The sequence below is a fragment of the Callionymus lyra genome, chromosome 4 (genome assembly GCF_982586985.1).
Source record: "Callionymus lyra chromosome 4, fCalLyr1.hap1.1, whole genome shotgun sequence".
In the NCBI taxonomy this organism is placed as follows: Eukaryota; Metazoa; Chordata; class Actinopteri; order Syngnathiformes; family Callionymidae; genus Callionymus; species Callionymus lyra.
This window is the reverse complement of record NC_141821.1, coordinates 10,901,073-10,928,014: the sequence shown is the minus strand read 5'-3', so window position 1 is coordinate 10,928,014 and position 26,942 is coordinate 10,901,073. Positions and strand designations below refer to the sequence as shown.

The 26,942-nt window shown below is 40.7% G+C and overlaps 1 protein-coding gene across 1 annotated transcript in view; it reads right to left on the bottom strand.

The window, feature by feature from the left end:
* Positions 1 to 26,942, bottom strand: part of sspo (SCO-spondin) — a 78,172-nt gene that overhangs the window by 24,480 nt on the left and 26,750 nt on the right. Inside the window, exons 55-98 of the mRNA XM_087788755.1 lie at positions 26,510 to 26,593; positions 26,304 to 26,453; positions 25,167 to 25,316; positions 24,923 to 25,087; positions 24,669 to 24,860; positions 24,483 to 24,605; positions 22,605 to 22,746; positions 22,396 to 22,521; positions 21,248 to 21,330; positions 20,975 to 21,154; positions 20,743 to 20,913; positions 20,416 to 20,674; positions 20,283 to 20,329; positions 19,097 to 19,267; positions 18,899 to 19,033; positions 18,684 to 18,820; positions 18,527 to 18,621; positions 18,415 to 18,464; positions 17,770 to 17,937; positions 16,815 to 16,985; positions 15,068 to 15,147; positions 14,835 to 15,004; positions 14,728 to 14,774; positions 14,459 to 14,659; positions 14,215 to 14,385; positions 11,727 to 11,927; positions 11,259 to 11,349; positions 10,970 to 11,190; positions 10,240 to 10,392; positions 9,987 to 10,153; positions 8,733 to 8,878; positions 8,450 to 8,670; positions 8,287 to 8,316; positions 8,060 to 8,224; positions 7,767 to 7,979; positions 6,841 to 7,008; positions 6,571 to 6,705; positions 4,164 to 4,401; positions 2,408 to 2,560; positions 2,288 to 2,334; positions 2,051 to 2,221; positions 893 to 1,069; positions 616 to 774; positions 225 to 349 (exon numbers count right to left, since the gene is read on the bottom strand). Coding sequence (XP_087644881.1) covers positions 225 to 349; positions 616 to 774; positions 893 to 1,069; positions 2,051 to 2,221; positions 2,288 to 2,334; positions 2,408 to 2,560; positions 4,164 to 4,401; positions 6,571 to 6,705; positions 6,841 to 7,008; positions 7,767 to 7,979; positions 8,060 to 8,224; positions 8,287 to 8,316; positions 8,450 to 8,670; positions 8,733 to 8,878; positions 9,987 to 10,153; positions 10,240 to 10,392; positions 10,970 to 11,190; positions 11,259 to 11,349; positions 11,727 to 11,927; positions 14,215 to 14,385; positions 14,459 to 14,659; positions 14,728 to 14,774; positions 14,835 to 15,004; positions 15,068 to 15,147; positions 16,815 to 16,985; positions 17,770 to 17,937; positions 18,415 to 18,464; positions 18,527 to 18,621; positions 18,684 to 18,820; positions 18,899 to 19,033; positions 19,097 to 19,267; positions 20,283 to 20,329; positions 20,416 to 20,674; positions 20,743 to 20,913; positions 20,975 to 21,154; positions 21,248 to 21,330; positions 22,396 to 22,521; positions 22,605 to 22,746; positions 24,483 to 24,605; positions 24,669 to 24,860; positions 24,923 to 25,087; positions 25,167 to 25,316; positions 26,304 to 26,453; positions 26,510 to 26,593 — 6,449 coding nt within the window. The remainder of the gene's footprint in view (positions 1 to 224; positions 350 to 615; positions 775 to 892; positions 1,070 to 2,050; positions 2,222 to 2,287; positions 2,335 to 2,407; positions 2,561 to 4,163; positions 4,402 to 6,570; positions 6,706 to 6,840; positions 7,009 to 7,766; positions 7,980 to 8,059; positions 8,225 to 8,286; positions 8,317 to 8,449; positions 8,671 to 8,732; positions 8,879 to 9,986; positions 10,154 to 10,239; positions 10,393 to 10,969; positions 11,191 to 11,258; positions 11,350 to 11,726; positions 11,928 to 14,214; positions 14,386 to 14,458; positions 14,660 to 14,727; positions 14,775 to 14,834; positions 15,005 to 15,067; positions 15,148 to 16,814; positions 16,986 to 17,769; positions 17,938 to 18,414; positions 18,465 to 18,526; positions 18,622 to 18,683; positions 18,821 to 18,898; positions 19,034 to 19,096; positions 19,268 to 20,282; positions 20,330 to 20,415; positions 20,675 to 20,742; positions 20,914 to 20,974; positions 21,155 to 21,247; positions 21,331 to 22,395; positions 22,522 to 22,604; positions 22,747 to 24,482; positions 24,606 to 24,668; positions 24,861 to 24,922; positions 25,088 to 25,166; positions 25,317 to 26,303; positions 26,454 to 26,509; positions 26,594 to 26,942) is intronic.

The following is a 26,942-nucleotide window of genomic DNA, read 5'->3' as shown; positions in this document are numbered from 1 at the left end:
TCACACCTGCCAATAAACAATCAATTAGCTCAATTCTAATTAAACTTAAAAAATAAAGTTTATACTCCTTTTCATCTTCCTCTGGCTTTTTGCTCTTTCCTTGACAATTTAATGTGTGTTTCAAAATGATAAACATCTGCAGACGCTACATTAAGAAAGAGTCGTCAAAATGGTGGCGCAGGTGTTCTGGCCATTACTGTGAGAGTTATTTGGCTCCTCAGTACCTCTGGGCAGTAGCAGCCGGGTTCACACTGCCTCGCTCCGGAGCACAGATCTGTGTTTCCTTGCAGTGCACACGACTTCTCGCAGGGGGAGCCACAATCCGAGAACTCGAACGGCGCTTCACACGCTGAATAAATAAAAACAGAATACATTACATTTAATCAATCGAGTAGGTTCAGCAACTCTGACCACAGGTTTACCGAAGAATAATGGTCGCGACAAACGCTGGAATAAATGAATAAATTGAAAGCCCAGATACTTTTGCAGATTAAAAAAAAAGGCTCATGAGTAGTTCAAGGTGTGGGGGAAACAAAGGGAGTCATGGAGTAATGACTTTTAATACGAGCCATAAATAAACAAGTTCAGTGACAGTCCGGAATAACGACCACCGACCTTTGTCGCACTGACTCAGGCGGCAGGACCTCATATTTGTTTCGACCGGAGAGCAACGTTGCCCTCTAAAGGCTGGGAGGATTGATACACGATAGCGCAGCTGCTTCTGGGTCTCGCAGGAACACGGTGACCAGCTGCTCCAGCGAGACATCACACATTCTGCAAGAGAGGACTATGAACGTTAACTATGGTAACCGATGTTTATTATAGCTCAGAAACAGCCAAAAGTTACTTTAAGAGAAAATAAAAAAATCTTGGATTAGGAGTCGGTCAGTACCTAGACAAGGCTGTTTGTAGCACAGTCGGGTCTCTTCTTGGTAGCGCCGGGCCTCCACCTCGGCGGGACACTCCGCCTTCCCTCCCTGGCCACATTCACACATCCTGCGACGCGCCACGGTCCCTGCGCCGCAGGTGATGGAACACGGTGACCATGGCGACCAAGGGCAAAGGTCATCTGTTGACGAGGGAGTCAATAAGATTAGAGCGGTTCACGTTCGGGGGAAACAAGCCCGTTAGTGCTCGAGGTCGACAGAGATAAGAATCTGAACAGTCGCTTTAGAAGGTCTGGTTCAAATTAAAATAGAGCGATACTTTTAAAGGGCACCTGATATGAAAACCCAACTTTCCTGACTTATTCACATGTTGTAAATGTTGAAGTCGTCCTCTTCAAAATGCAGTAGATCGTTCATCATGACGTTGCTCTGTTTTGAAGTTATTACTTAATAAAGTTCTCTCCCGTCTGAAATCCCGCCAAACCAGATTACTGTTTAAATTAAACATTCTGACGTCACTCTGGTGCAGGTGTCCTCCCCTAGAAGCACTAAATCAGTTAAGTACCTACATTTTAATCGTGAAACAAAATAAATATTTATGTAAACATGGTGAGAGTTAGTTCTGCCTTTAGGTGTTTTTGTAATGTGTACATTAAGCATCAAACCTTATGTGTATTATTCGTTTTTAATGTACAAAATGGGAGTTTCAGGGGTGAGTTTGAAATTAACGTGAGTCCTTGAATGCAACTTGTGTTTTTGTGACCAATTAGAGCAGAGTGGGCGTGGTTGAGTGGACGAGATTTCTTCTCAGCCAAAACAGTTTAAGTGGGCGGGGCTTAAGCGTATTTTCTAATGTAAATATCTTTATTAAATGAGAGTTTTGTGCAAAAGAAACATAGTGATTAGTATAATAGACGTCCTAGATCAATTTAAGAGACACTTAAATCAGCACATAAGGTGCCCTTTAAGCAGTGGAGATGGTGTTCTTAGATGAGACTAGGGATTGGTATTTTTCTTTTAAAAATTAATTATATTTTTTTGACATTACAGATCTGTCCTTTAAGTCTAACTTTATCACTATATCTACCCACCTACAGGTAAAACGACTTTTTGTACTTTTTATACATAGATTTTTTTTTGTTTAATTCTGATTCGCTACAAACCTAAACATGGAGAGGTTTCACAATCCTGGGGTTCTCTGTCCGGGCCGACACAGTACGACCCGTTGTTGCGCGGTGGAGGGTTGATGCAGGCGCGGGTTCGCACCTTCGCACCCTTCCCACAGGTCACCGTACAATCAGACCACACCGACCAGGGAGTCCAGTCCCCATCCACTGAGGAAACATTCATATGAAAACATGATCTGAAACAGAACATTTCTGAAATAAATCTAGTCTCACCTCTACAATCGATGTCTTGGCAGTAATCTCCTTCCGGAGTGCAAGTGCTGAAAGACCAAAAACACATCACAGTGAGGACTCTAACTCAACTCAATATTCTGATGCTCTGAGAAGACTCACCATTGCTTGCACTCTCCCTCCAGCCAGGTGTCCCCCACCGTGAGCTCTTGGTTACCATGGAGACACAGAGGCGGACACGGTCCTGGATCACAGGCTTTATGCTGCACTTCCTCAAACTGACAATCTGTTCCTTCCGTTTCTGAGATTAGAGATCTGGACACAGAATTACTTGTGTTGGTACTATTGTGATTTTTCAAAAATCCACAGAAACATTTTACAAATATGAATTGGTCTTAACCAGTTTGGTCCCAAACTCTTAGGACAGGTTTTCGGACCAACCATTTCACAAGACTTTGTTTAATCCTTATGAATATATTTAGCAATCCGATCACAATTAATAGCAAATAGCAGTAGAGATTTAATTTGACTGATGAGGAGTTAATGGTGTGCGTTTTAAAGAAATGTAATAAATAATGTGTTTTTAAATACAACATCATACTTGTATTTTATACAATGTTTGTTTACAGTTAGGCAAAATGGATGATACATTTAGTTTCACAGGGTGTCTGGAAAGTCTCTTTTGTCACAATACACTTCTGTTTTGTTTTATTTTGTCAAGGTACTTCCTGCTTCCGCGTTTTCTTTTTCTCTGACAGTGGTTGGCAGAGTCGCACAGCTGCTGGTGATCTTCAATCAGCCCTGACAGATTTAAGGGGCTGATCTCCAGCCAGCAGTTGTCAGCTCGTTTCCAGTCCCACCTGGTAATTTTTTGACTCCACTCAGTTCTACCTGCTTGCTGTTCCATCTTTTTTCCTCGGACATTGTTGTTCCTGACGTTTTTCTAGTCAGCGTTTTTTTGTTACTCCGTTTTTGCTGAGTGTTTGATTTGACTTTTATTCTTTCCCCCTCAGTGGATTGTGCGTCTTGCTGCCCTGTCGGGATCTACCGCCTTGTTTTCCTTGGACTCTTATTTGAGAGAAAGGACTCTGGACTCGATTGCCTTTTATTTGGAATACACTGTTTTGGACCTTGTTGCCATCCTGTTGACATTCTGGTGGTCTTGTGTTTATTAAATTGTGATTTTTGTAACTTTTCTCCTGTCTGCCACTTAATGTCTTCCACTTGTGGGTCACCTTGTTAAGTATTTCATAACATCTTTACCATATAAGAAAGATTTTACAGGAAAACTGATGAAAAATCAGATTGTTTTATTATACTAGGTAATTTAAGTTTTGCATTTAGTCGGTTGTACTCATGGAACTGGAAACAACTAAGATATGACCTTCTCTCATCTTTAGAACTTTATTATCATAGACTGGGATTATTATTATTTTATGACACCTGCTACTGACTTGTTCTATTCTTTTTGTCTTGACTTCCACCGGGTTTGGTTGCCCTGCTGTATAAAACCTGGTCGGTGCGTAAGATCCGACAATAAAACAAGAAATATCGCTCTTAATAAAATAAAAATTGTCCTTCGGTTATAAATTACATGTCAAATTAAATGACTCTCAAATGTTTTACAATAGTGAGACCTTCAAAACAATAAAGTGTTAATATACATAGAATCCTTTACAATGCGTGAACAAGTGATGGATGGATGAGGCTTCATGATACAGTGTCATCCTTATCAAGTCCTATAGAGGGCACTCTCTGCTCTACAATCTTTTGCCCTGAACCACTAATTAAAATAATTTCAAAGCAGAGATCATCACCTACTGGGCTCTGAAGACACTGTATCATGAAGCTTCATCAGCTGTTTCATGACACCTTGTTCACCCGTTACCATTATCAGGTAAAACATTCAACTCTTCACCTGTATCTGGTTCTCTGGCCTTTCCCACAACTGACGCTACAGGAGGCCCAACTGGACCAGGTGCTCCAGGTGCAGGCGGCCTGGCAGCTGTGATTGGTGCACAGGAGCTGTCCATCAGAGCAGCTGCAGTTGTTGCAGTCCACGTGATGGGAACTCCCGGCCGCCCAGACCTGACCCTGCGAGTCCACGCAGTCGCACTGCCACAGCTGCACACACACCTCGTCCTGCAGCAGCTGTCCTGAAAACACACACGGGCAAGAGTCTGATTGAAAGACAATAATTCTGTTCAATCGTTCGGCCCCACCTGCCCTCCTCAATCATTTCTCTCCGAATGCTTGAGAAGACGCTTAAGCAGGAAAATTAGTTGCAGCGTATAAAAATAAGTATTGGCGGAGCGACGCAAGAAAGTGATTTTGGAAGCTAGGCAGGAATCCTGTGCCAAAGAAATATTAGTTTGGTCTCTGGACACGAGATTTATTGCAAGATGCACAAGCCAGCCTTTTCAGATTTTTTTTTTCCGAGATTCTTTTACAGATTATTCCGAGGGTTTTAAAGCGAAGCAACTGGACTGAGTAGAGTTTGAGGAATGAACTTTTTATCCTAGAGGTTTCTTCAATACCAAACCACTGAGCTAAAGGTGTTGAGAAATGAATGAATGGTTGCAAAAACAAGACATTATTAAAGCCATAGCAACTTGTGTTTAACACAAGTGAAGACAGAATCAAGGACATTTGTATCGTATCAGAAAAACTTGGGCAAAAATGATATTCCTTTTCTGACGAAACACCCAGACAGAGGGATTTGGTGTATCTTGTCCAGTGCAGTGATGGATGCCTTGACTTGTTCGAAACAGTCGCTTCCCCATCGAATGGCTCACCACAGGAAAGCCACTTCCTCGTGTCAGGACTCGGCCGTCCATCTCCACTTATAGGACACAGAATACTCTTTTGAAGACATCAAGACAGGGATCATGTGATCGTAACACCCCACTTGACAGTGGGCGCTAACAACCCTATCAAGGTGAATCACACTGATGGCTTTGAAGAACACACTCATTTTTATGACACACTTATCTGAAGAAGCCTCTGAGATGAAAGGTTAACTGTCTGGACTCCAATCCTCCATGAGCTGGAGGAATAAGAACCTACACGGACAGTCTTTCAAAGGGATCAAGTTAGGAAATATTAAAACTAATCCCAAGTGGCACAAAAGGCTCATCGTGTTATGAATAATCTTATTTTGATTTTATCTAATCGCACTTCTCTGCAATTCTACTAATTCAAGATCCGTCTTATCAGGATAGCAGAGTTTAAAATCAGCAAAGCCATTTGGAGAAATCAGTTTATTGAAGGGTGGTGAGAAGAGGAAAAAGGGAGTAAAAAAAATGAAGTTTGAAACATATGTAGTGATTCGAGTCATCAAGTCAGTGGGAAATAGTTGTTTTTTTTGTTGGTTCCCAGATGCAACATTAATAGACTCAGGGACTCATTCATTCCTCGTGCTATTAGATCGTTTAATTCTGAGTTTGGGGGCAGGAGTGAAAAGATGATATTCTATGTTAATCTTTGTATCGTCTTTCTTTCTGTCTGTATTATCTTTGTTATTTTTCTTTCATCTATGTTCTTTATCTCTAGACTTCGATTGTGTCATCTTGCACTTTCATTTAGAACATTTGTTCTTGTTCTTTTATGAATCTATCTTCTGTGTTGCTGTGTGCTGACTGGAAAAACAATTTCCCGAAGGAGACCTAAAAGGGGATCAATAAAGTTATATCTATCTCTCTATCTACCTCTCTATCGATCTACCTCTCTACCTCTCTATCTACCTCTCTATCTATCTATCTATCTATCTATCTATCTATCTATCTATCTATCTATCTATCTATCTATCTATCTATCTATCTATCCATCTATCCATCTATCCATCTATCTATCCATCTATCCATCTATCTATCTATCTATCTATCTATCTATCTACCTACCGACATCTCAACCTCTCGACCTCTATCTCTCTCTCTCTATCTATCTAGTTGGGCAGTGTTGATCACATTTTTTATAAAATGAGACTCAAAATGTCTACATCAAAAAAACATTTAAGTCAAATAAAATATACATAAATAAAACTTACAGGAAAGAAGATGGATTTTTATTTGTATTTAAATCAAACTATTTTCCAAAAATAATGGCTACATTTTGAAAATGATAAAATGGACAAAACTTACTATATCCTTTGACAGTTCTACATTTAAACATCCACTGGTAACAATCGTAGTTGTAAAAATGATGCAACAGCAGCACATTCCAATAATGACCACCATGTCCTCTGTGTGTCCAGACAGGCGAGGAGCAGGGGAGAAGGAGCAAACACGAGGCCTATCTGTTAAATAAAAGAATAGTGGTCCAAATACCTTCCGGGCAGCGACAGCCTGGCTGACACTCGGAGTTGCTCTGGCACTCGATTCCTTGCTGCAGGTCTGAGCAGCGCTGGGGACATTGGTCAGCGCACGACACCGCCTCCTGTCCTGGCGGGCACTTTTTCTCATCTAGTAGCAGACAAACACAACCTTCACCCGTGTCCGCTGGCAAAGTCTTCTCCGTCTCACCAGGAACATTTTTCACAATACAAACTGCTCCAGACCTTTTTTTTTTCGAGGTAAAGCATGTGGTTTCTGTCTTACCACAGGGTTTGGTGTTGCAGGGCTTGACCTGGTTCTTCTCCCCCTCGCATTTCCTTCCCCCGTTTTTAGGGGGCGGGCTGTTGCAGGATCGGGTGCGTATGGAACGTCCACCACCGCAGCTCTTGTCACAGCGGGACCAAGGACTCCACCGAGACCAACCTCCATTTACTATGATGGCATAGATCAGCAAAAGTTATCGAAGGTTATAGAGCAGAGGGCTCAGGCTGAACTGACCGGGGGCAAAGGTCACTTCTCGTGGAGACTAGGCTGCAGATAGTTCATTTTTTCTTAATGAAATAGTTTACAGTTTGTAAAGCATTTCATTTTTATTAGATAATTGAATTCTATCATGTTTAAATTGAAAGGTTTACATTGTTTTGAATTGAAAGTTGACATTATTTGAACTTCTATAGTCAGTTATTTAAAATAAAAGTAACAATTCACAAAAATACAAATTATTGAATTCAATTTTGAATTTCAATAAATGAATTGAAATTTCATTGAATGTTAAATTCAACTGTTTAATATTCTGATTTCACTGATATACTTCCATAGTGTTTCAGAACGTCTTTGACAAATTTGAATGATATATTTTTGTATAATGTTTTATGGATTTTTGTGTAGTTTCACTGTGAATTTGGGCATTTTCTGTCTAATCAAATGTGGTTTATTTTATTTTTAGCTATATAATCAAAGGTATATAAATCATAACATAATATCATAAACAAAAATATCTCTTGGCCTGCAGACTGCAAGTTTAACAGGTTGACCACAAGGGTTAAGACAAGGGTTGAACCCCTCAGAACATCATTTATTTTAATTATTGTAAATAAAAACAGCTTTCTGTAACTCCATAGATGATTTATTTAATTTGCTGTTCGTGTCTGACCTTCAAACCTTAGAGTAGTGACCAAAAGATGTCTGACCTCTGCAAGGCCGGATGTTGCAGAAGCGATGATCCAAGTTTCCCTCCAGGATGTCCTCGCACCATGACCCATTGATGCCGGGGCTTAAGAACGTTCTGATCCTCTGCTGCTGGCCCACTCCACAAGACCTCGAGCAGGAAGTCCACTCGCCCCACTCTGTCCAAGAGCAGTTTTTCTCAGCACAAGTGGGGCCCACGCAACCCTCGCTTCCATCTGGAAAACACAAGGCATTTTAGGATTAAAAAAAAAAATAGGTTATAATTTGACTGGCATATGAACGGGTGATATGATACCAGGGCACTGAGGAAGGTTGCAAGCTTTCTCTTGACGCGGGTTTCCGGAGCAGGGAGGCTTGAGACACTGTCGCTGGCGGGATTTTAAGGCTGGACTGTGAGTCTCGCTGCAGGTCTTTGAGCAGGGACTCCACAGAGACCAGGGAGAGAAGTCTGTGTCCTCATCTGGGTCGGAGCGAAATGTTACCACATGCAACCCTGTAAACATGTATCTCAAGAATGCCTACCTGGCAGAGCGGGTTCTTCTGTTGGCCCGACTGGAATTGAGAGACAAATTCAATGTAAGTGTCTAGGAATAATTTAAGATGATAATTTAAGATTTTTTTTAATCAATAAATCAACAATTTGAGAGTCTTTTTACATCCTAGAAAAACATAAATATCCACCGACCTGGACATTCAGGAGCTTGGCAATAGGTGGTTTCTAAACGTGGTCCAGTGCAGCCTTTTCCTCCGTGAGCTGGGGCTGGTTTTGTGCAGCCTCTGGTGCGAGCCTTAAGTCCTAAACCCCCACAGGAGAGAGAGCAGGGACTCCACGGACCCCAGGGTGAGAGGCCACCATCCACGGGGCAGTGTTCCAGACTGCAGTTCCAGTTTCCATGTTCGCAAACACTACAAGAGGAGCAGAAAATGAGGCGTCCGGACATCTCTGTGAAATAAAGATTCCACTTTACCAGCTGCTGCAGTCGTGCTCCAGTGACTCCCCGGACTGAACCTCCTGTCCCTCAGAGATGTTCTGGTGCAGAAGCAGTGACACCGGTGCGATAGAGACTTCCTGCAGGGCAGTTAGAAACTGCCTGTCAACCAGACAGGGGCACTCCTGAAACATGAGCAAAAGTCATTTTAATATAAACTCACAATGACATTTAAATTGGTCCCAAATCAACTACACATATTTAAAAGATGGTGCATACCCCTTCCAAGGATGTCCTTTTTATCTCATTTTAGAAGTAATACAAATGATCATCAATCATTTAAACCTTACTAAACCACTAGATGTATTATTACTATGTGTTAAATATCAGAAGATTTAATTTATTTTACCAAAACAATGACAATAAATTAATAATAAAGAGCTCAAGATTATATAAATTATTGCTCTTTAAGTCTCCAGACTGGGGTTTTTTGGATCTTAGTTAATAACTGACAAACATAGAAGTCATACAACTGAATGTTTAAAAACTATCCTAAGTCCAAAAAAGTACTAAATCATACTAAATGTTCCTTTTCCCATTACTAACATTTAATTAAAACATGGTTTATTATTATTCAGCTTATTATCAAAAATAATAACAGAACAATATGCTTTAGTCCAGCAACCTAAAGACGATATGCTTAAAAAATAATTGAAATCATATAAGCAATTTCTCCCCATTTCCGTTCCAAACCTTATGTTTCAAATATTTGAATCAGATGTATGTAGAATCAGAATCTTGAACAACCTTAGTCAACACAATCATGATTTATTTTAGAGATTTGATTCTATGCTGTGTTATATCAAGTCCGGTCTTCCTGTTTTTGCCGGTTGCTAGATTTAGCTCCCCCACTGTCACAACAGTGTAATTGCAACAGCGTAAATTGCATTGATAACTAGGTGTCCCCAAATCACTAGTAGTACTCTTAGTACTCTAGCTAGAGTGGAAATGAATGTAACCTCGATCTCCGACCAACTGCTGTAGAGCAGTTTTGTTAAAAAATATAAAAATATAAATGTAATATTTGGAGGGTTAATCATTTAAAAAAAAGTGTTATGCTGATTTACAGCGCGATGAAGGTCATGTGAGCGGCCATAGAAGTGAATCAAAAATACTTTAAACCTTCCTGATTTAAATCAAACTACAGAATCATACTGCAATCATCATACAGATAGAAACACCTATAATATACTAAAAAATGACTTTTAAATATTTAGGTTGTTGTTCACTAACCTGAACACATGATCCTTCATGCTGGTAGGTGTTTGGCGGGCAGTGGCATCCTTCCTCACAGCCGTCAGAGTAGCAACCTTCTCTGCCGCTGACCTGGGCGCAGTTGAACGGACAACCTTCACCTCGTGCACACTCCCTGTAGAGCCTTCCGGGAGGGCAGCCCACATCTGCCCGGCGCGTCATAAGGACATAGATTACCACTGACCTTGAAAGAAAGATTTAGAAAGAGAGAAAAAAGAAAAAAAAAACTCACCCAGGCAGACTTCGGTGTTGCAGCTTTTGGACTGCAGGCTTGGTCCACTGCAGAAGAAAGAACTGCACACGCGGAATCTAAACATCTGTCCTCCGCCACAGCTGACTGAACACACTGACCACTGCGACCACGGTAACCATGGCCCTTCTGAGTCTGGAGGATTAAAAAATAACATTATAGGGATTATGGAAACATTCGAAAACCCGAGGCCGCAGACCTCTGTCAAGCAGCTTGTTGCACACTTATAGTCATTTTTATCCCAAATTATTTCTTACATCTATATTATTATTAAAAACATTTTTATCAGTAATGGGAGTATGAGGCATCACGAAAAAAGCTGATTTGGTATCATGTAAAGAGACATTTTGAAGGCCACAAGATGGCGCTCTAAGTTGAATTATACTGAATAGGTGGATCAGAGGAAACGATTATAAAGCACAGTGTCATCTAGTTTTTCTTTTTAAATGAAGACAGTGTATCATGATACCTCATCAGCTGTTTCATGAGACCTCGTCAACCCATAACTCATTTTAAGAATTTATCATTTAAAATGAGCTTCAATGAGACAGCATGTGGCAGTAGAGTTTTGGAACTAGGACAACTCACTGCATACAACATTTTAAAGCAGTTCAGGGTCAGGTCAATCATAGAAATGTATTAAATGTCATTTTTTTTAAATTACTTTGTGGGCACACAATCCCATGGAATTGAAGGACAGAGCTATTAATACCTGTGCACAGGTGAGTGTTGCACTTTGTCTTCTGCTCCGAGTCCCCGAGGCATCCTCTCCCGCCACTCTGAGGAGAGGGATTGTCACACTTCCTGCTTCTGGATTTCGTTCCTCCTCCGCATGGCAGCGAGCACGACGTCCAATCGGCCCACTGACCCCAGCCGCCGTCCACATAACACCCGGGGACCGACTGACACTGCAGGACGCCGGCGTCACACGTGCTGGAGACCGAATCAATGTTGACATTCTCCACTTTAACAGAATGGTCTGCGTCTCTGGTTTGTCTCACCAGTTTTTACAGTCCGTGATGATGATGTCCCCCGGGTCGGCGAACTGCCAGTCCGTTTCGTCAGGGTTCGAGTAGGATCCACTGCTGGACACTGAACCCAAAACAAAGTTAAAAAATGGTCAGGCTCTTTATTATGTCCAAGCAAAATAAGTTGCTATTCTGCATCAAAATAAATATATCTTATATAGTAATGCACATGTCAAATGTGGAAACCCTAGTCATCCCTGTCTTTTCTGTCTTTTATAACCTCTATTGTAGTAAAAACTGTAAAAATAAATAAATAAAGTTTGTGTTTTTGTGTGTGTTTGTTTTATTTCTGTAGTTTGCATTTTTATTTTTTGAGTAAAGAGTCACAGGCTAATGTTACCCCATACCTCAGTCAGTACTAATCAATAGAACAGAAATGATATAATCCCACGTCTCAAGTTTCTAAAGGGTTTGGAACCGGCACCTGCATCCTTCACTCACCGGCAGCAGAGCTGTTGTCATATTTGCAGCGACAATCTTCCTGGTTCACACACACTCCGTCCTGCAGGAGGGTGTTCCCGGGACAACCGCAGGTCTCGCTGCACCCAGGAGGGTCCAAGCAGACTGTGTCACCGTACAGGTCTGAGCACGACCGTGGGCAGGGTTTCCCACAAGGCCATTCTTCCTGGCCTCCGCCACATTCTGGAAGACAAAGGCAAGGGATTAGGGTTTAGTACCAACCGGTGATTTATTGAGGAGGTTTCATGATAGGGTGTTATTTTCATTGCTGTATAATCATGGGTTAAACCCACTAAATCAATAAAACCTGACGTTATATTTAAACTTGGGGCATCACTTAATATTTTCTATCTTTCAATCCATTTTTCTCAAGTTTGACTGGTGCTTCTTTTGATGTATTTTCACTCAATTAATTTCTCCTTTTCCATCTATCATCCACTCTCTTCTTGTCTTCCTTCCTCACATTGATAACACTTACTGCTTTTGTTCTCCTTTCTCTCTTCATCACAAAACTAAATCTTCCTTTGGCATGTTTGAAAAATCTGTCCTCCTGATCTTTTCCCAAACTTCTACACATCCTCTAATTAATAGTTTCATTTCTCTTTGTCACTTTTAGTTATGGGTTGATGAGGCTTCATTAAACAGCTGATGAGGTATCGTTAAATTTCCAAAGGCCCTTTATGCTATAAAATCTTTTGCTCTGATCTTCTTATTTGATGAATCCCACCATAATTTTCAAATAGATGGTGCCATCTAGTGGGCTTTCAAAATAAATACACTGTATCATGATACCTCAGCTATTCCATGAGGCCTCATCATAATAGTCTTCTATTCACTTTCGCCTGTTCCACCCTGTCTGCACTCTCTTCTTCACCTCACACCATCGTTCCATCCCTTTATTTACTTCAATCTTCTCATGCATCACTCATGTACTCTCCCTTTCATTTTACTCTTTTCATCTCAATCCTCCACTTCTCTGGTATCTCTTCTTCCACCTCCTTCCCTCTTCATATCATCAGAAAACAATATAATTTTCTTCGACTCTAACACCATCTGTCCTGAAAAACTGAGTTTAAAATGTAACAATGTTTAAATGTTGTAAATCTGATCACAGACTCGATCTTTTTATGAGCATTATAATTCAACACACACAGGAAAAAACTCAGTAAAATCTTACATCGACCATTCGCTGAAAAAATGTTGTTAAAAGTTATCTTTAAACTAGTGAACCAGCCAGAAACAACTCCACACTACACTATTTCATTTATTTACTGCCACCTGGTATTCACCCCCTCCCCATTATTCTGAAAAATGTCTTTTTCCCCCTCACTGTGAGTCAGATTTTGTGGACCCAGAGACTCGTCCAGATGTCTGTGGTTCAGGAACAAAGAGCATTGTCAGTGAAATGAATAATAAATAAAAATAAATATGTTGTCGGGCTAAATTATTGACAGTGTCCTCTCGGGTCCGGCTGCCACATCAATTAGCAGCCTGCTGTTCATCAGTGGCTTCAGTCATCCTGCCGCGGTGTCGGACCCACCACAGCAGTGGAACTTGGCAGGGAGGGCAGCAAGAGTTCAACCAGCACTGAGACTTCATTTATCTTGCCGCTCGGGCAGATTTTTCAATTCCTCAACCCTCTCACAACAACTGCAGCTCCATCTATGGACAATTTAGGGACACAATTGCTGGTTTTTAGGAGTGTGGGAGGAAGTCAGAGTGCTTTGGGAAAATCCACTTTACTGCAGAACCTTATTTCTCCGAGACTGATGATGCCAAGAGATTTCTCATTTCACCCCTAAAGCTGATCAAATGAGTACCAAATCTCTTTTGTGTTTCACATACAACCTACTTATGTTGCCTTTATATTCCCTACATCTGTCAGCCTGTCAGCTAACATCAGAAATGAAAACATATTTAAACAGTTATTTTTAAAGAATTTGTCCAGTAAACGATCAATAAATGTCAGGGTAGTTGGATTTAGGAAGGTTTAAAAATTGCCTCAATTACTTGAATCGGCTAAGAAGTGATAATATAAACAGAATCCATCACTTTTTTAAATGAAAGACATTGTTTTATGGTAGTTCAGCTCATATCAATGGCTTTCTGGTGCAACTTCTTTTTTAAATGTTGCTCAAGTTATCTCTAGTCTTTGCATTTTCAAAATCTTTTCTGTCAAATAAGGTCCAAAGATTCTTCCAACATGATCCCATGTGGCCGATTTCTGTCAGTGGTACGTTGAGACATTTAAGATTATCATTATAAAAATCAACAACTAAAATAAGGTGTGATTTCACTTTTTCAGTTTTTGTCTAGATATTCAGTATGTCTAAATCAGTGTCATTATGACACAGAGCAACACTGTCCATCCTTAGTTCTAGAAATGAGCTCCTTGGCAGAGGTATACACTCCATGAGTAATTTAAGGTTCATATTATTAGGTTTGTCATGTCAAGTGCTAATTAGAATACCTGAACAGTCTGTGACGTTGTCGTGACAACCGCGACTTTGCCTGCTCTCCCCAAGACAAGGCAAACCCCCGAACCCAGGCGCTGGTGTGTTGCAGGTCCTGACGCGAGATGATGATCCAGTGCAGCCGTCACACTCCGACCAGGCTGACCAGGAGCTCCAGGAACCATGGACTTGCAACGAAAAGAGAGAAAACATCTTCATTCAAATAACTTGATTCACACCTGATTTGTTTTCCTGTCCTACCTGGACAGAAAGTGATGACCGGACAAGGCTGTCTCTGGATTTGAGCCCCAATTCCATTGTGCATCTCCTGATCTCCGTCGCAGGACTCTCCGCCGGCTTTGGGCTCCGGACAGCTACAGCTTCTGTATCGGGTCACCGACTCAGCTCCACAGGTCCTTGAGCAAGGCGTCCACTCTGACCACTCACACCAGCCTCCTGACACTGTAGACGAGGAGGAGCAGCTGTGTTGAGACGTGGGAGAACGTTCAGATGACAGAGTGAAGATGTACCTGCACACGGGTGCGAGGTGCAACGGAGCTTCCCTCCTTCACAGGAGCTAAAATGACCAAACGGATTTATTATTTCCATTCAGAGTCATTTGTTGTATTTTTCTGACCAATTGTTGCATCCATCTGGTGCTGTGATATTCTCTCCAGGTTCCAGTCGTAGACCGGTGCTGAGGTCCAGGCAGGCGCAGTCTTCTGGGTCCAAACAGACGGTTCCGTTGGCGGACAGGACTTTCCCGTCGATGCAGTAGCAGCCGGGCTCGCAGCGCCAATCGCAGTGCTGAAGAGACACGAGCTTCATCAATCACCGGTGCTTAGCTTGAGCTCAAGTGTGTGGTCTTACTGTGAGGTCATCGCAGGAGCGAGGGCAGGACGGGCCACAGCTACTGAACACTGTTCCCGCAACATCGGAGCAAGCTGACACTGGGAAAAATGAGGATAGAATGTTGGGTTGTTAGTGTAACATATGGAAATGGAATCCTTATAGCCTTATATGTGAGGAAAAAACTATAAAATGATGATTTTCTTTCTTTTCTTTCCCATTTTGTAACCCTGTAACTTTTTTTACATTCTGTTCCTTGAAACTAATAATCTTTTTTTTGTTATTAAGAAATTGATTAGATTAGATTAGGAATATTATAATAATATGTATGTACGTTTTGTGTATAATATACTTTTTTGTATAGTTGTTTTTGTGAAGTATAATTTATTGAAAATATATCATGATTAATGACCCTTCTGTCTATATGTAAGTTAGTAAGTACTTTGTATTTATATAGCGCTTTTCCAGACCAAGGGTGACATCAGTCAATTTTTTCAATGATTTATTTGCTCTTTTTGGTTTAGCTTAACTTTACCACCGTAAAACCAAATGAGCAAACAGTTGTCATTATCATTATTATTATTTACACCTGTCTTTGCATTGTCATGCACACTTCACCAACCCAAAACACTTTAAATTCTTGTTTACATTGAAATATCGGAAATAAATATAAGTTTAAACATAATTAATTATTAGTTACTCAATTTTCTACCTCTTATTCACACATTCACTCATTGTCAAGCCTCAGATTCAGCTGTGGCGAGAAAGTTCTGGGACTCACTGTTGAAACTGTTGCCCCTGCGACCCAAACCTGCATAACTGGGGGAAAATGAAACAGAACTCATACCTACGGACAATTTCCCCAAGTTTCCAATCAACCTCTCTCTGAGTGTGGGAGGAAACCAGAGTACCCGGAGGAAACGTTCATTATATTAAAATTAAATTGAAACAAATTAAACACAGCTTGACTCAAATGTTTTCATCTAGTCTGTTGTGGTAAAAATGACATCTGGCTCACAATATAGTTCAACACTGCAGAAAACTGACCAGAAACTGTTTCTTTCAACTGAGAAAAATCTCTTAACTTGGGAAAATGTTGGAGCTTGTAATACATGCGTTTGTGTCTTCTCTTCTAGACTATTGCAACAGTTTGTTTTCTAAACAAGAAAAAACTGTCTCGCCTGCATTTGATACAGAACTCTGCAGCGATAATTGACTTGCTCTAGTAGAAGAACTCACATTTCTCTGATCCTTAAAACTCTTCACTGACAGTTTCTTTCAGGATCAACATTAAAATTCTGGTTCTTACTGTCAGACCTTCCATCAGTGATCTGATCCAGACTTACACCCCAGCTCGGGCTCTGAGGTCTGTGGATCAGAATCTACTGATGGTTCCTGAACACGCTTCAGGACAAGAGGAGAGAAATCCTTCCAGACTGTTGCTCCTAAGCTTTGGAACAATCTTCCTCTCTCTCTGCGCTTGATGGAGTCTAGTGACTCCAGGCTTTTCTTGATTTTCTGTAACTCTCGGTTTTATCTTGACCTTTCAAGTATATATTTTATTGAGTATTGTTTTGATTGTTTAAGCGCTTTGTGACCCTGGTCTGGAAAAGCGCTCTATAAATATAATTTAAATATAATTTAATATAAATGATGATTTCTGATTAATGTCATATTGAAGGTCATCATAAAGGCCCCAATTAAACATTCATAACGGTGCAAAGATCACCGGTTTGTTGATCCACCTTGCATTCTTTCAAGAACATACCTAGACAGTGGTCCGTGTTGCAGACTCCAGTCTCAGTCCCGCGCCCCTCACAGTAATCCCCTTCTCCTTCTGGACTCGGACTGTCACAGTCTCTGCGACGACTCCGTACACCTCCACCGCAGGACTTGGAACAGTCGGTCCAGGGACTCCAAACTCCCCAGCTGCCATCACCTGGCAACAATGTGGAAATAAAAAAAGATGTTGACATGATAACTATGTTCAAATGTAAAAGCCGAGTATTTAATACTTGCGTTTGCTGGTGTTAAAATACTGACATTGAGGCTTTGCTCATTTTATTGAACATCTAAATAAACTGGAATGTCAATAAATGTGTCAGACCTGCTCAAAAAATGATTTAGTGTCTACACAAAAACTTGAAAAGTGGCCTGACAATAAGAAAAACTGCATTCAATGTTCATTCATTTTTTCATTTGATTCATTTGCTGACTTTCCTCGTTTGTGAACGAGGGGATCACCATGAGAGTTGGGAAGATGAAATTTCATTAATCATTCTCTATTATGTTTGGCACTTTGTAACTGTGTTTAATTATCTTCATCAGCTTCAATTACTTTTTAAATAAACGTCTTTTTTTCCATCATTATTAAATAAACAGCGCCCTCTAGAGGGATGTGGGAATTATTACTGGTAGATGATTACTTTATAAAATAAAAACAAGTTTCATCAAAATGATTTATGATTTTTTTAAATAGTAATCTGTCCAAAAAAATGCCCAAAATTTTTTTTTTTTGTTGGATTTAATATAAATATTGAGACTTATTGATGTATTGATGAGATTTGGAAGTCGTAACTGATTAAACCATGACGGGATTTTTTTTTTAAATTAAAATACATCTTGCTGTGTAAAAACATCCTAATATTTGTTTCATAAAAAAACATTTTAAACGATTGCATCTTTTGCTCATCAACTTGTCATGTAGAGAGAATCAAACTCACGGTCACATGTAGGTCTGACGCAGACTTGATCCTCTCGATAAGGTCCCACACATGGAAGGCCGATGGTCGGATCTTGGCTGGAACAGAACCGGTAGCGAGACTGAAGTCCAGTCCCGCACGACACAGAGCACTCGCCCCAAGGTGTCCATGTTGACCACTGCCCTTCGACTGAAGACAACAGTAATACGAGGTGAGTAAAGTGAATAGAATAAAGGGTTTTCGCCCAAAACATTCTACATAATTGAATCACCTATTTTTGAAAAAGTTTTTTATAATTGTCATCATCTTCTTCCAAGCACATTGACAAATAATAAGTAAGTAAGTAATATTTATTTATATAGCGCTTTTCCAGACCAGGGTCACAAAGCGCTTTAACAATCAAAACAATGCTCAAAAAAGTATATACTTTAAAGATCAAGATAATACTGAGAACAACACAGGAGTTCCAGAAAATCAAGGAAAAGCCTGTACAAATAGAAACGTCTTCACGTAATAATATAATGAAATAGTATAATAATGAATAATGAATAATAATATATGAATAATATATGAATAATAATAATAATGAATAATGAATAATAATGAAATAGTATAATGAAATCTTTGGGACAATTATACATCATTTAAAAGTTTTTTTCCTTTTACCGTCACAGCTGACTTGAGAGCAGTTGACTAGTCTCCCTGCTTCACATGTGCTGAAATGTAAATGACATCTGTAAGTCACGTGATAAGAATGTTACTCCAGTCTTCTACATACCAGTTGTTGCACTTGGTGACGACACTCTCTCCTGGTTGGTGCTGCTTTCCATCCACATCGCAGCGACAGTCTGACTCGTCGACACACGTCCCATCCTTGATCAAACGAACACATGATCACAGGTGAGAATACACTGTTGTGTTTGCTTCAGATGTACCTGCTGGACACTCCCTTCTGGACACTGACAGCCCGGTTTGCAGTTCTGGCCGAGGTCCATCATCAGGTCCTGGCACATCACGGCTCCACTCATGCACTCCTTCCACTCCATGCCGGGCGGACACCGTCTACCTCCACCTGAAAAACAACACGGTCGTGATGGGTTTCAATTATTCCGCTTTAATGAAGTGTTGTGAAGTGTAAGATTGACTTTACCGCATGGCTGCAGATTACAGGCGCTGAACTGGTGTGCTGTGCCGTGCAGCCTGAAAGCTCCACGGATGCGAGTGCGATACCCACCGCCACAGGACACGGAGCACTCTGACCAGGAGCTCCACGGCTCTTTGGCACCTAAAGACAAATATTGTGACATAAATGATCTTGGTTTGAATCATTGAATCATCATCTCCTCACCGAAACACGGTTCCAGACTACATGTGTCGACCCCCACTCTCAACCCTTTGCATGGTTGACCCCCAAACTGTGGAGGCGGATTGTTTCCCGAGCGATATCTTCGTCTCACACCAACGTCACATGTTCGGCTGCAGGTGCTCCACTGGGACCAGCTGCTCCAGCGGCAATCCACTGAGACACACGTTCAAGTTTAAACTTCTTAATCATGCAGTAAAACTCCTTCTTAGAAATTTGATGTATCAAAAATCAATATCATGTTCAGTTTTCAGCAACATCTGACATTTTTAAAAGTCATTTTCACTGAGATGATCAACTTTTGGTCCTGAAATTAGATAAATAAATAAATAAATAAATATATGGAATTCCTTTAATGCATGGTGTCTACAAGAGTGTCGTTGTAAAATCAATATCCGCATTAGTCGTGACCTATTCTGTAGTTGCAGGTGCAAAAATAGTGAAAAGCAAAATGGCCGACAGTGTTCATGAGGAGGGACATCTTCTAATTCCATGAATTCTCTGAGACCATTTGAAAAATATTGAGCAACAACTAATGTCTTATTTTATTTAAAACATTTCAGCAAGAATACTTGAAAATATCTCCTCAAGCAAAAGAGCTTTAAAGAAGAAAATAGTTGATAAAAGCATAATTCAATTTATAAAACAGACTCGAATGATTTTAAATGTATAAATGAATTTGAATAAATGCGTCTACAGTGTTTGTGTGACTCCTGCTCTTGTTCTGCTTACTTTCCATGGAAACCAACTCAGGGGCAGCAACTTTCTATTTTATGTAAGTTTGTGTGTTCATTTTAATTAGTAGTTTATCTGATCTTTAAAAATAAAAACTTCCAATTGCAAAATTCTCAAAAGTGAAATTACAATCTTGAATAAATACGTTTAAATTGTAACAAAAAAAAAAAAACGACTTAATTACAGGTAAAAGTAATGTGTTTTTTTTTTTTTAATATTTCTTTTTTTTTTCAATGTGAGAAAACTCCTCTTTTGGAGATATGTCACCAACTCATTGAAGAATGTTTGTTTAAAATAAAATTTAACATTTGGTTATCATAACAGTATCATAACACATCATTAGAGTATTTCTGTGTTAACATATTTGGTACGTTATCTGATTCTTGGATGCAAGGCCTCATGTGGAAACAGTGATTCTAATAATGTTGAAACTCACCAGGACACGGATCAGTACCACAGTTCATTTCTCCTCCTGTGCACGTGCTGCAAGACACAAAAACTATGTTTAAATATTAAAAAAAAAAAGAAATGATCTATAAAAAATCATTTTGAATATTTCCACCACCTACCAGTTGTTGCAGGCGTCTACAGGCAGCGTGGCACCGGACGGAACCAGCTCCCCCTGGTGGTAACACGGACACATGGACAGGTGCACGCAGCTACCGTTGAGCAGGAAGAATCCCGGAGCGCAATAGCAGCCGTCGTAGCAGGAGGTGGCGCACTGGACCTCAGAGGAGGTCATGTCCATGCAGCTCCGAGGACACGCTCCTCCCTGTCGCTCACATTCCGCCGCCGACATGTAGACCATGTCCTCTGGACACGTGCCAGCTGTCACACACACACACATGTTGAACGATCGAGACTCTGAGAGGGGACGTCCTCAAAGGAAGACCCACCTGAGCAAGGGTAGGTGTTGCAGTCCCGGGTCTGCATGTGCGGCCCCGGGCAGGTGCTGCCGCCGTGCTTGGGCGCAGGTGAATTGCAGAACCGCTCTCTGGTCTGGGCGCCGGAGTCACACTCGGAGGAACACTCGGACCACGACGTCCACGAAGACCACTCGCCATGGACTAGAGTTCACAGTCAGACTTTGGTCCACAGGGTGCCCATGCGAGGGGGGTCGTACTGTACCTGCACAGTGCTCTGTGTTACACGGCTCCTGCTCCTTGTTGTGACCCACACAGGCGGCGTCCGTGCTGTTGCAGACGCGGAACCGTCGTCTGATTCCGACGTCGTCCACGTGGTGGAAACAGGTCTTGCTGCACTCGGACCAGCTGGTCCATTTACCCGCGAGACGGTCATCCTCCGGTTCTGTGGCAAAGAGAAGCTTCGTGTTAATGACTCTTAAAGATAAATAACAAACAGTATTATCTTCTTATGAGTCTTGCTCATGGGCTGAAGTACCAAACTGGCAGGGGCTGGCACTGCAGTATCTTGCTTCAGACGAGTCTCCTGGACAGTGTTGAACTCCAGGGTTCACAGCAGATCTGAGGAAAACAACACAAAGTTTTCTTATTGGAAATGCAACCCTTTGCAGACATGCACATTTTTAATTGCTGTAACTTTTTGAACAAAGATTTAAAGTACAGCAACTTTCATTAAAGCCCCCATTTGACACTTCATCACTAGGGCAGCATCAAGAAACACACAAAAGCATCAAGAGTTACATCATTCTAAGCAAGAAAACACCCCTAGATGTCACTGAAGTTGAACATGATGCCAGGGTTAATTATCAGTGAGATCCAAGCTAAATACTATCAAGCAGTGTGTTCCCTCTAGTGGTTTTTCAAAGCCGTTTATTTAGCCGTCATCAACTCAACACTACTTGAGCATTAGGACGGCACAGACAAGATTCTTCGGCACGTGTCAAGAGTTACACACAAAGTTTTGAAGGTAAAGAAAACACTGGTGATACTAAGATATATGACAATGTCATTCAGGACATTTCTGCGGTTTGCAAACAGACTCTTTCAATTCTCATCACACCATCTTCAAAACAACCAGACATGTGGTCCCCAACGACCAGGAGTCATACCGGGCCGCACAGAAAGACCGTCATAAACTGTCAAGACGTATTTTGATTAAGTTAAAATAAATTAAAAGTACAATAGTGAACATTAATAATGAAAAAACTAAATAAATCCAAGGCTCCTTTTCATTCAGTGCTATAGTGAAAGGTATTTTCATGCACTTTAAGTTTGGTTTTTGAAGGTCCTGACGTTTTATTTTTGTTGTTTTCATCAATATTAAGTCAGTCCACAGTGCAACAAGGAATTAAGACAATGACAAGAGTGATAGATAGTTATTGTAAAAATGCAAAGTACTTCAAATTTCAAATTCATTATCACATATTCATTTAATTTTATTTCTTAATGTTATAAAGTACATTTTTTAAAATGTTTATTTGTGGTAAAAAATGCATGAAACTGCCAGATACTGAAAATGTCATTCATCTTGGAAAAGAGTAAAAAGCCATAAAATGAAGTAAAAAGTAAATAAGTTAATCAAAGGTATAAAAAAGCAGGAACATAATTATTCACTAATTGTGTCACCTGTATCGTTGCTGCAGGCCCACTCCACACGTCACATCACACGGTGACCACGACGACCACGTGGACCAGTGGCAGCTGGAGGCGCAGCTGGAGGCGTCACAGACCAGACGTCCATCTTTGCACTCGCTTGCGTGAGCAAGGGAGGATTACAGAACGATAGAAGAAGTTTAGGTTTTATTTTCCACCAAAAACCGGGGAGTGTGTCTCACCATTCCTCGCACTGGTCTCTGCTGACGACTTGTCCTGGCTCCAGAGTATGTCCGTCCACGTGGCACAGACATTGGCTGGCGTTGACACATTGGCCGCCTTGAAGGAACTTGCCTTCAGGACATCGACATTCTGCAAGAATACCTGACGCGGAAGAACAAAAACGAGAAAAAATAAATAATACTTTGGTCATTTAATGGTGATAACATTCTTTCCACCTGAATATGAAACTTGATTTTTCGACAGCACTAACTCGTGAGCACCAGGACTTCTCGCTTTACTGAGATGAGATCAGATTTAACTTTATTATTACTAATGATTTTACTCTCGTTCTTTTACTGAATTCTCCTAAATGCTATGTTCTATGCTGTGGTGTGTTGGGGTGGAAATGTGTCCAAGAGGAGTGTCAACAGGTTGGACAGGTTGATCAGGAGGGCTGGCTCTGTGGTTGGAATGAAGCTGGACTCACTGGTGACAGTTGTTGAGAGGAGATCATTGAACAAACAACTGTCCATCATGGTGATGACATCATCCTCTGAACACTGTCATCAGTGAACAGAGAAGCAGATGAAGCACGAATGCTCCTACCCAGGTGCAAAACAAATAGACTCAGGGACTCATTCATCCCCGGGCTATTAAATTGTACAATTCTGAGTTCGGGGGCAGGAGTGGAGTGAGAGTAACTGGATGTTCTGTTCTATGTTAGTCTTTGTATCCTTTGTCTTTGTTATTTTTCTTTGAACTATGTTCTTTGTTTTTATCTTTAGACTTAGATTGTGTCATCTTGTTCTTCCTCTTATGTTATTTTCTTATTTTATTTGTTATGTATTATATTTTATTGTTTATGAAAAATTGCTGGCTATTGGTAAAAAAACAAAATAAAGTTTTACCTTACCTTAAATAATTAAGAAATATCCTCAATATGTCAGGTGACTAAGGTGCTGTTCTTCACATGGGCCACATTATACACTTTACGAACTGCTGTGAGGGACGGTCAAATTCTATAAATGAATACTATATATACTATGAACTTTATATATATATATATATATATGTACTACTTTCTACATTATTATTTGCAAACCAAACCATGTTTATCTCATTCAAGTTTAATTATTATCATATTATGTGGGTAAACTGTGTTTCAAGTGTACGTCAAATACACTTAATACTGAAAATAAATTAAGTTAAAAACGATATATTGTTTGAAATAATCATTCATTCATTCATTCATTTTCTATCGCTTTATCCCTTATGGGGGTCGCAGGGAGACTTGAGCCTATCCCAGTTTCATTGGGCCAGAGGCAGGGGACTCCCTGGACAGGACGCCAGACAACCATTCACACACACACTCATACCTACAGATAATTTCCCAAAGTTCTCAATCAACCTCTGTGTGTGCCCGGAGTAAACCCACGCAACAAGGGGAGAACATACAAACTCCACACAAAAAGGTCACTAGTTGGCTTGGCCTGGAAACGAAACTAGCAACCTTTTTTATTTAATTGAATTTGAAATAAACATATTGAGATTTTCACATTTTCAATATAAATTACTATAAATGTGGCAGATTTAATCGTAGGGAAGACAAAAATGTGAAATTATATTGCATTTGTTTAACATTCTTCCTATAAATAAAAAGATTATCAATTGTAGGACGAACAAAAACACCAACTATGATTTTACTCCTGAAGGCAGAAAGGGTCAGTGGGATCCACAAGTCAATTATTGACTGTGACGTGAAACATAATGGACCCATCACTAACAATCAAGAGCAATAAACACTGCTTAGTTTGAAGGCGCATGTATTTTTCAGGAGTTTTTTAAACTCATTAAAAACATGAATGAAACCAGAAGTGTGTGTTGTTCGTCCTTCTCACCCAGTGCACACGCTGCAGTGCAGTTGTCGCTCAGGCTCAGTTGAGAGCAGGTAGGAGGGCAAGTTTTGATCCTGCCGGCCAGGCAGTCTTCCGCCGTCACCAGCACCATCCCGTTGAAACATCCTGAGAAAAACCACGGAGGTGATCACGGATCAACTCACGTGACAGGAGTCTCTGTGCGCTCACCCGTCTGTGTGCCCACTTCCTTGGTGCAGGGCTGGGTGTTGCAGCTCTGGCTCTGCAGACTCGTACCCTCGCACTGTCGCCCTCCATTCTTCGGAGGAGGAGCAGAGCAAGCTCTTATCCTCTTCCTCAGTCCGCCTCCGCACTTGCTGTCACACGGGGACCACTGCGTCCACTCGGACCAGTTGCCATCGACTGCGGGGAGAAGACAAGTTCAGAACAAGGTCAGGGAGTAAACTAGAGGCCGGGATACTGACCCGGGCAGGCCCGAGGGAAGCAGGCTCGGCTGTCGAACTGAGCTCCGCCACATCTGCCCCCAGGCAGAGCTTCTCTTAAGATGTCCCTCTGTCGAAACAAGGAGCCGAGGCCACAAGAGACACTGCAGGCACTCCAAGTCGTCCAGGGCGACATGATGCAGTCCACTGTCGGAAAAGTCAATCGTTATCCAATATCGAATCCTCCTGTTGATTTGTTTTGACATCTATTCTGCACGAGGCGTACCACAGTCTCTCTCATCCGAGCCGTCCACGCAGTCCATCTGCAGGTCACACCTGCGGTCCAGGTGGACGCACTCGCCGCTCCTACAGCGGAACTGCTTTGGAGAGCAGAGCGTGGGGCTGGTGCGGTGCTCGGTCTGTGCCGGAGTGGTGCCTGTGGAAGATCCACTCATGAGCCTGACTGACATATTGTTTCAGCCACTGTGACTGTCAGGTAGCCAACTTTGGATTCATATATAATACTATGAAATATAATATATAATACTTCTTTCATCTAATGAAGATTTAAAAAAAACATAAATACCAAAAATGTCAATGATGATGACTGTTATCATTATTATTATTATTATTAGTCTTACCTTTTTTTATTTCTTTTTTTGGCCAAGTAAGATATGTGAGGGTCAACTTTATCTGTCTGTATATGTGTAAGCAAAATGTCTTAAAAAAAAAAGCATTAACAGAATTTAAATTAAAAGATTTCAGGAACAATAAAAAAAGGACAAGGAAAGTCTTGTTAACTTTTCAAGTTTCCAAGTTGGTACTAAATGTTTATGGCCTTATTCAAACTATCAAAAACAAAAAGGAACATAAACTAAATTAAAACAGCAGAACTACAGTAAATCATTTTTTATGTGACTGTAAAGCCTAGATGATGATGACATTAAACTATCCAGTAAAGATGCCTGTTTATTTATTTTTGCACATACGTATTTAATTACATAAAATATATAAATATATATTTAATATATAAATCAGCATTACCACATAACTTAGTGGAAGCAATTAATTAATACACCTATTTCTTTATGGTGCCACAAAAACAGTGAACTCCCATGAGGCCTTTCTAGACACTGCTCTATTTAGGGACAGCTGATTGGCTGCTACAATACTTACATTCATTGTCTATGTTGCCATGTTAGATTGAGGGACAGTTTTGATTGGTTGTCTGGGCGGCAAAGCATTACTGAGTGGTTTGTTGAGCTCACTTGAGTTTGTTCAAATATATGTTGTTAAATAAATGATGTTAATTTGAACTTTATAGTGTTACGTGACATCAGTCGTTTTAGCTTCTCAAGCAAAGTCTTGACTCAGAAAATCTTAACATAGTTTCGAAACATCTTCTCTCCATTTACTCTCTTACCACAGTGGACTTCATCAGAACCGTCCAAGCAGTCTTTCCTGCCGTCACACACCTGAGCATCCTCTACACAACCGAATGAGCGGCAGGAAAACTGTCCGTCGACGCAAACCACTCTCGGTGAGCCGCCGTCATCCGTGGACGTCCAAGAGGCTGCAGACGAAAGACATTCACAGTCTCTGAGAAGCTGGTGAGAGGTTTTGTCTCACCTTGAGTGGTCCCAGGCTTCCCAGAGACGGTGGAGTGCAGTCCTGGGGTGACTCCGGGGTAGACGGGTCGATGTGAAAAATTGTCTGACGAACAAATATATAGAAGCATTTAATGTGAGGCAAATATGAAATGTGATATTTGATCATCTAGGGCAGGGGTGTCAAACTGGTTTTCACCAGGGGCCACATCATCATAATGGCTCCCCTCAAAGGGCCAGATGTAACTTATAAATGTAATTAAATGTAAGCTAATGTAAAATAAATGTAACTACTCCTTAATGTTAAATTACTTTGAATTTATTACTTGAGAGGGGGCATAACTACTGTAAAACCAACAATTGTGAGCTGCTAAAAACATGTGTGATGTAGTATTTTACAATTAAATAAAAATGGCTGCACACAGCCTTGCATGTGGTGCACTAAATAAGATATA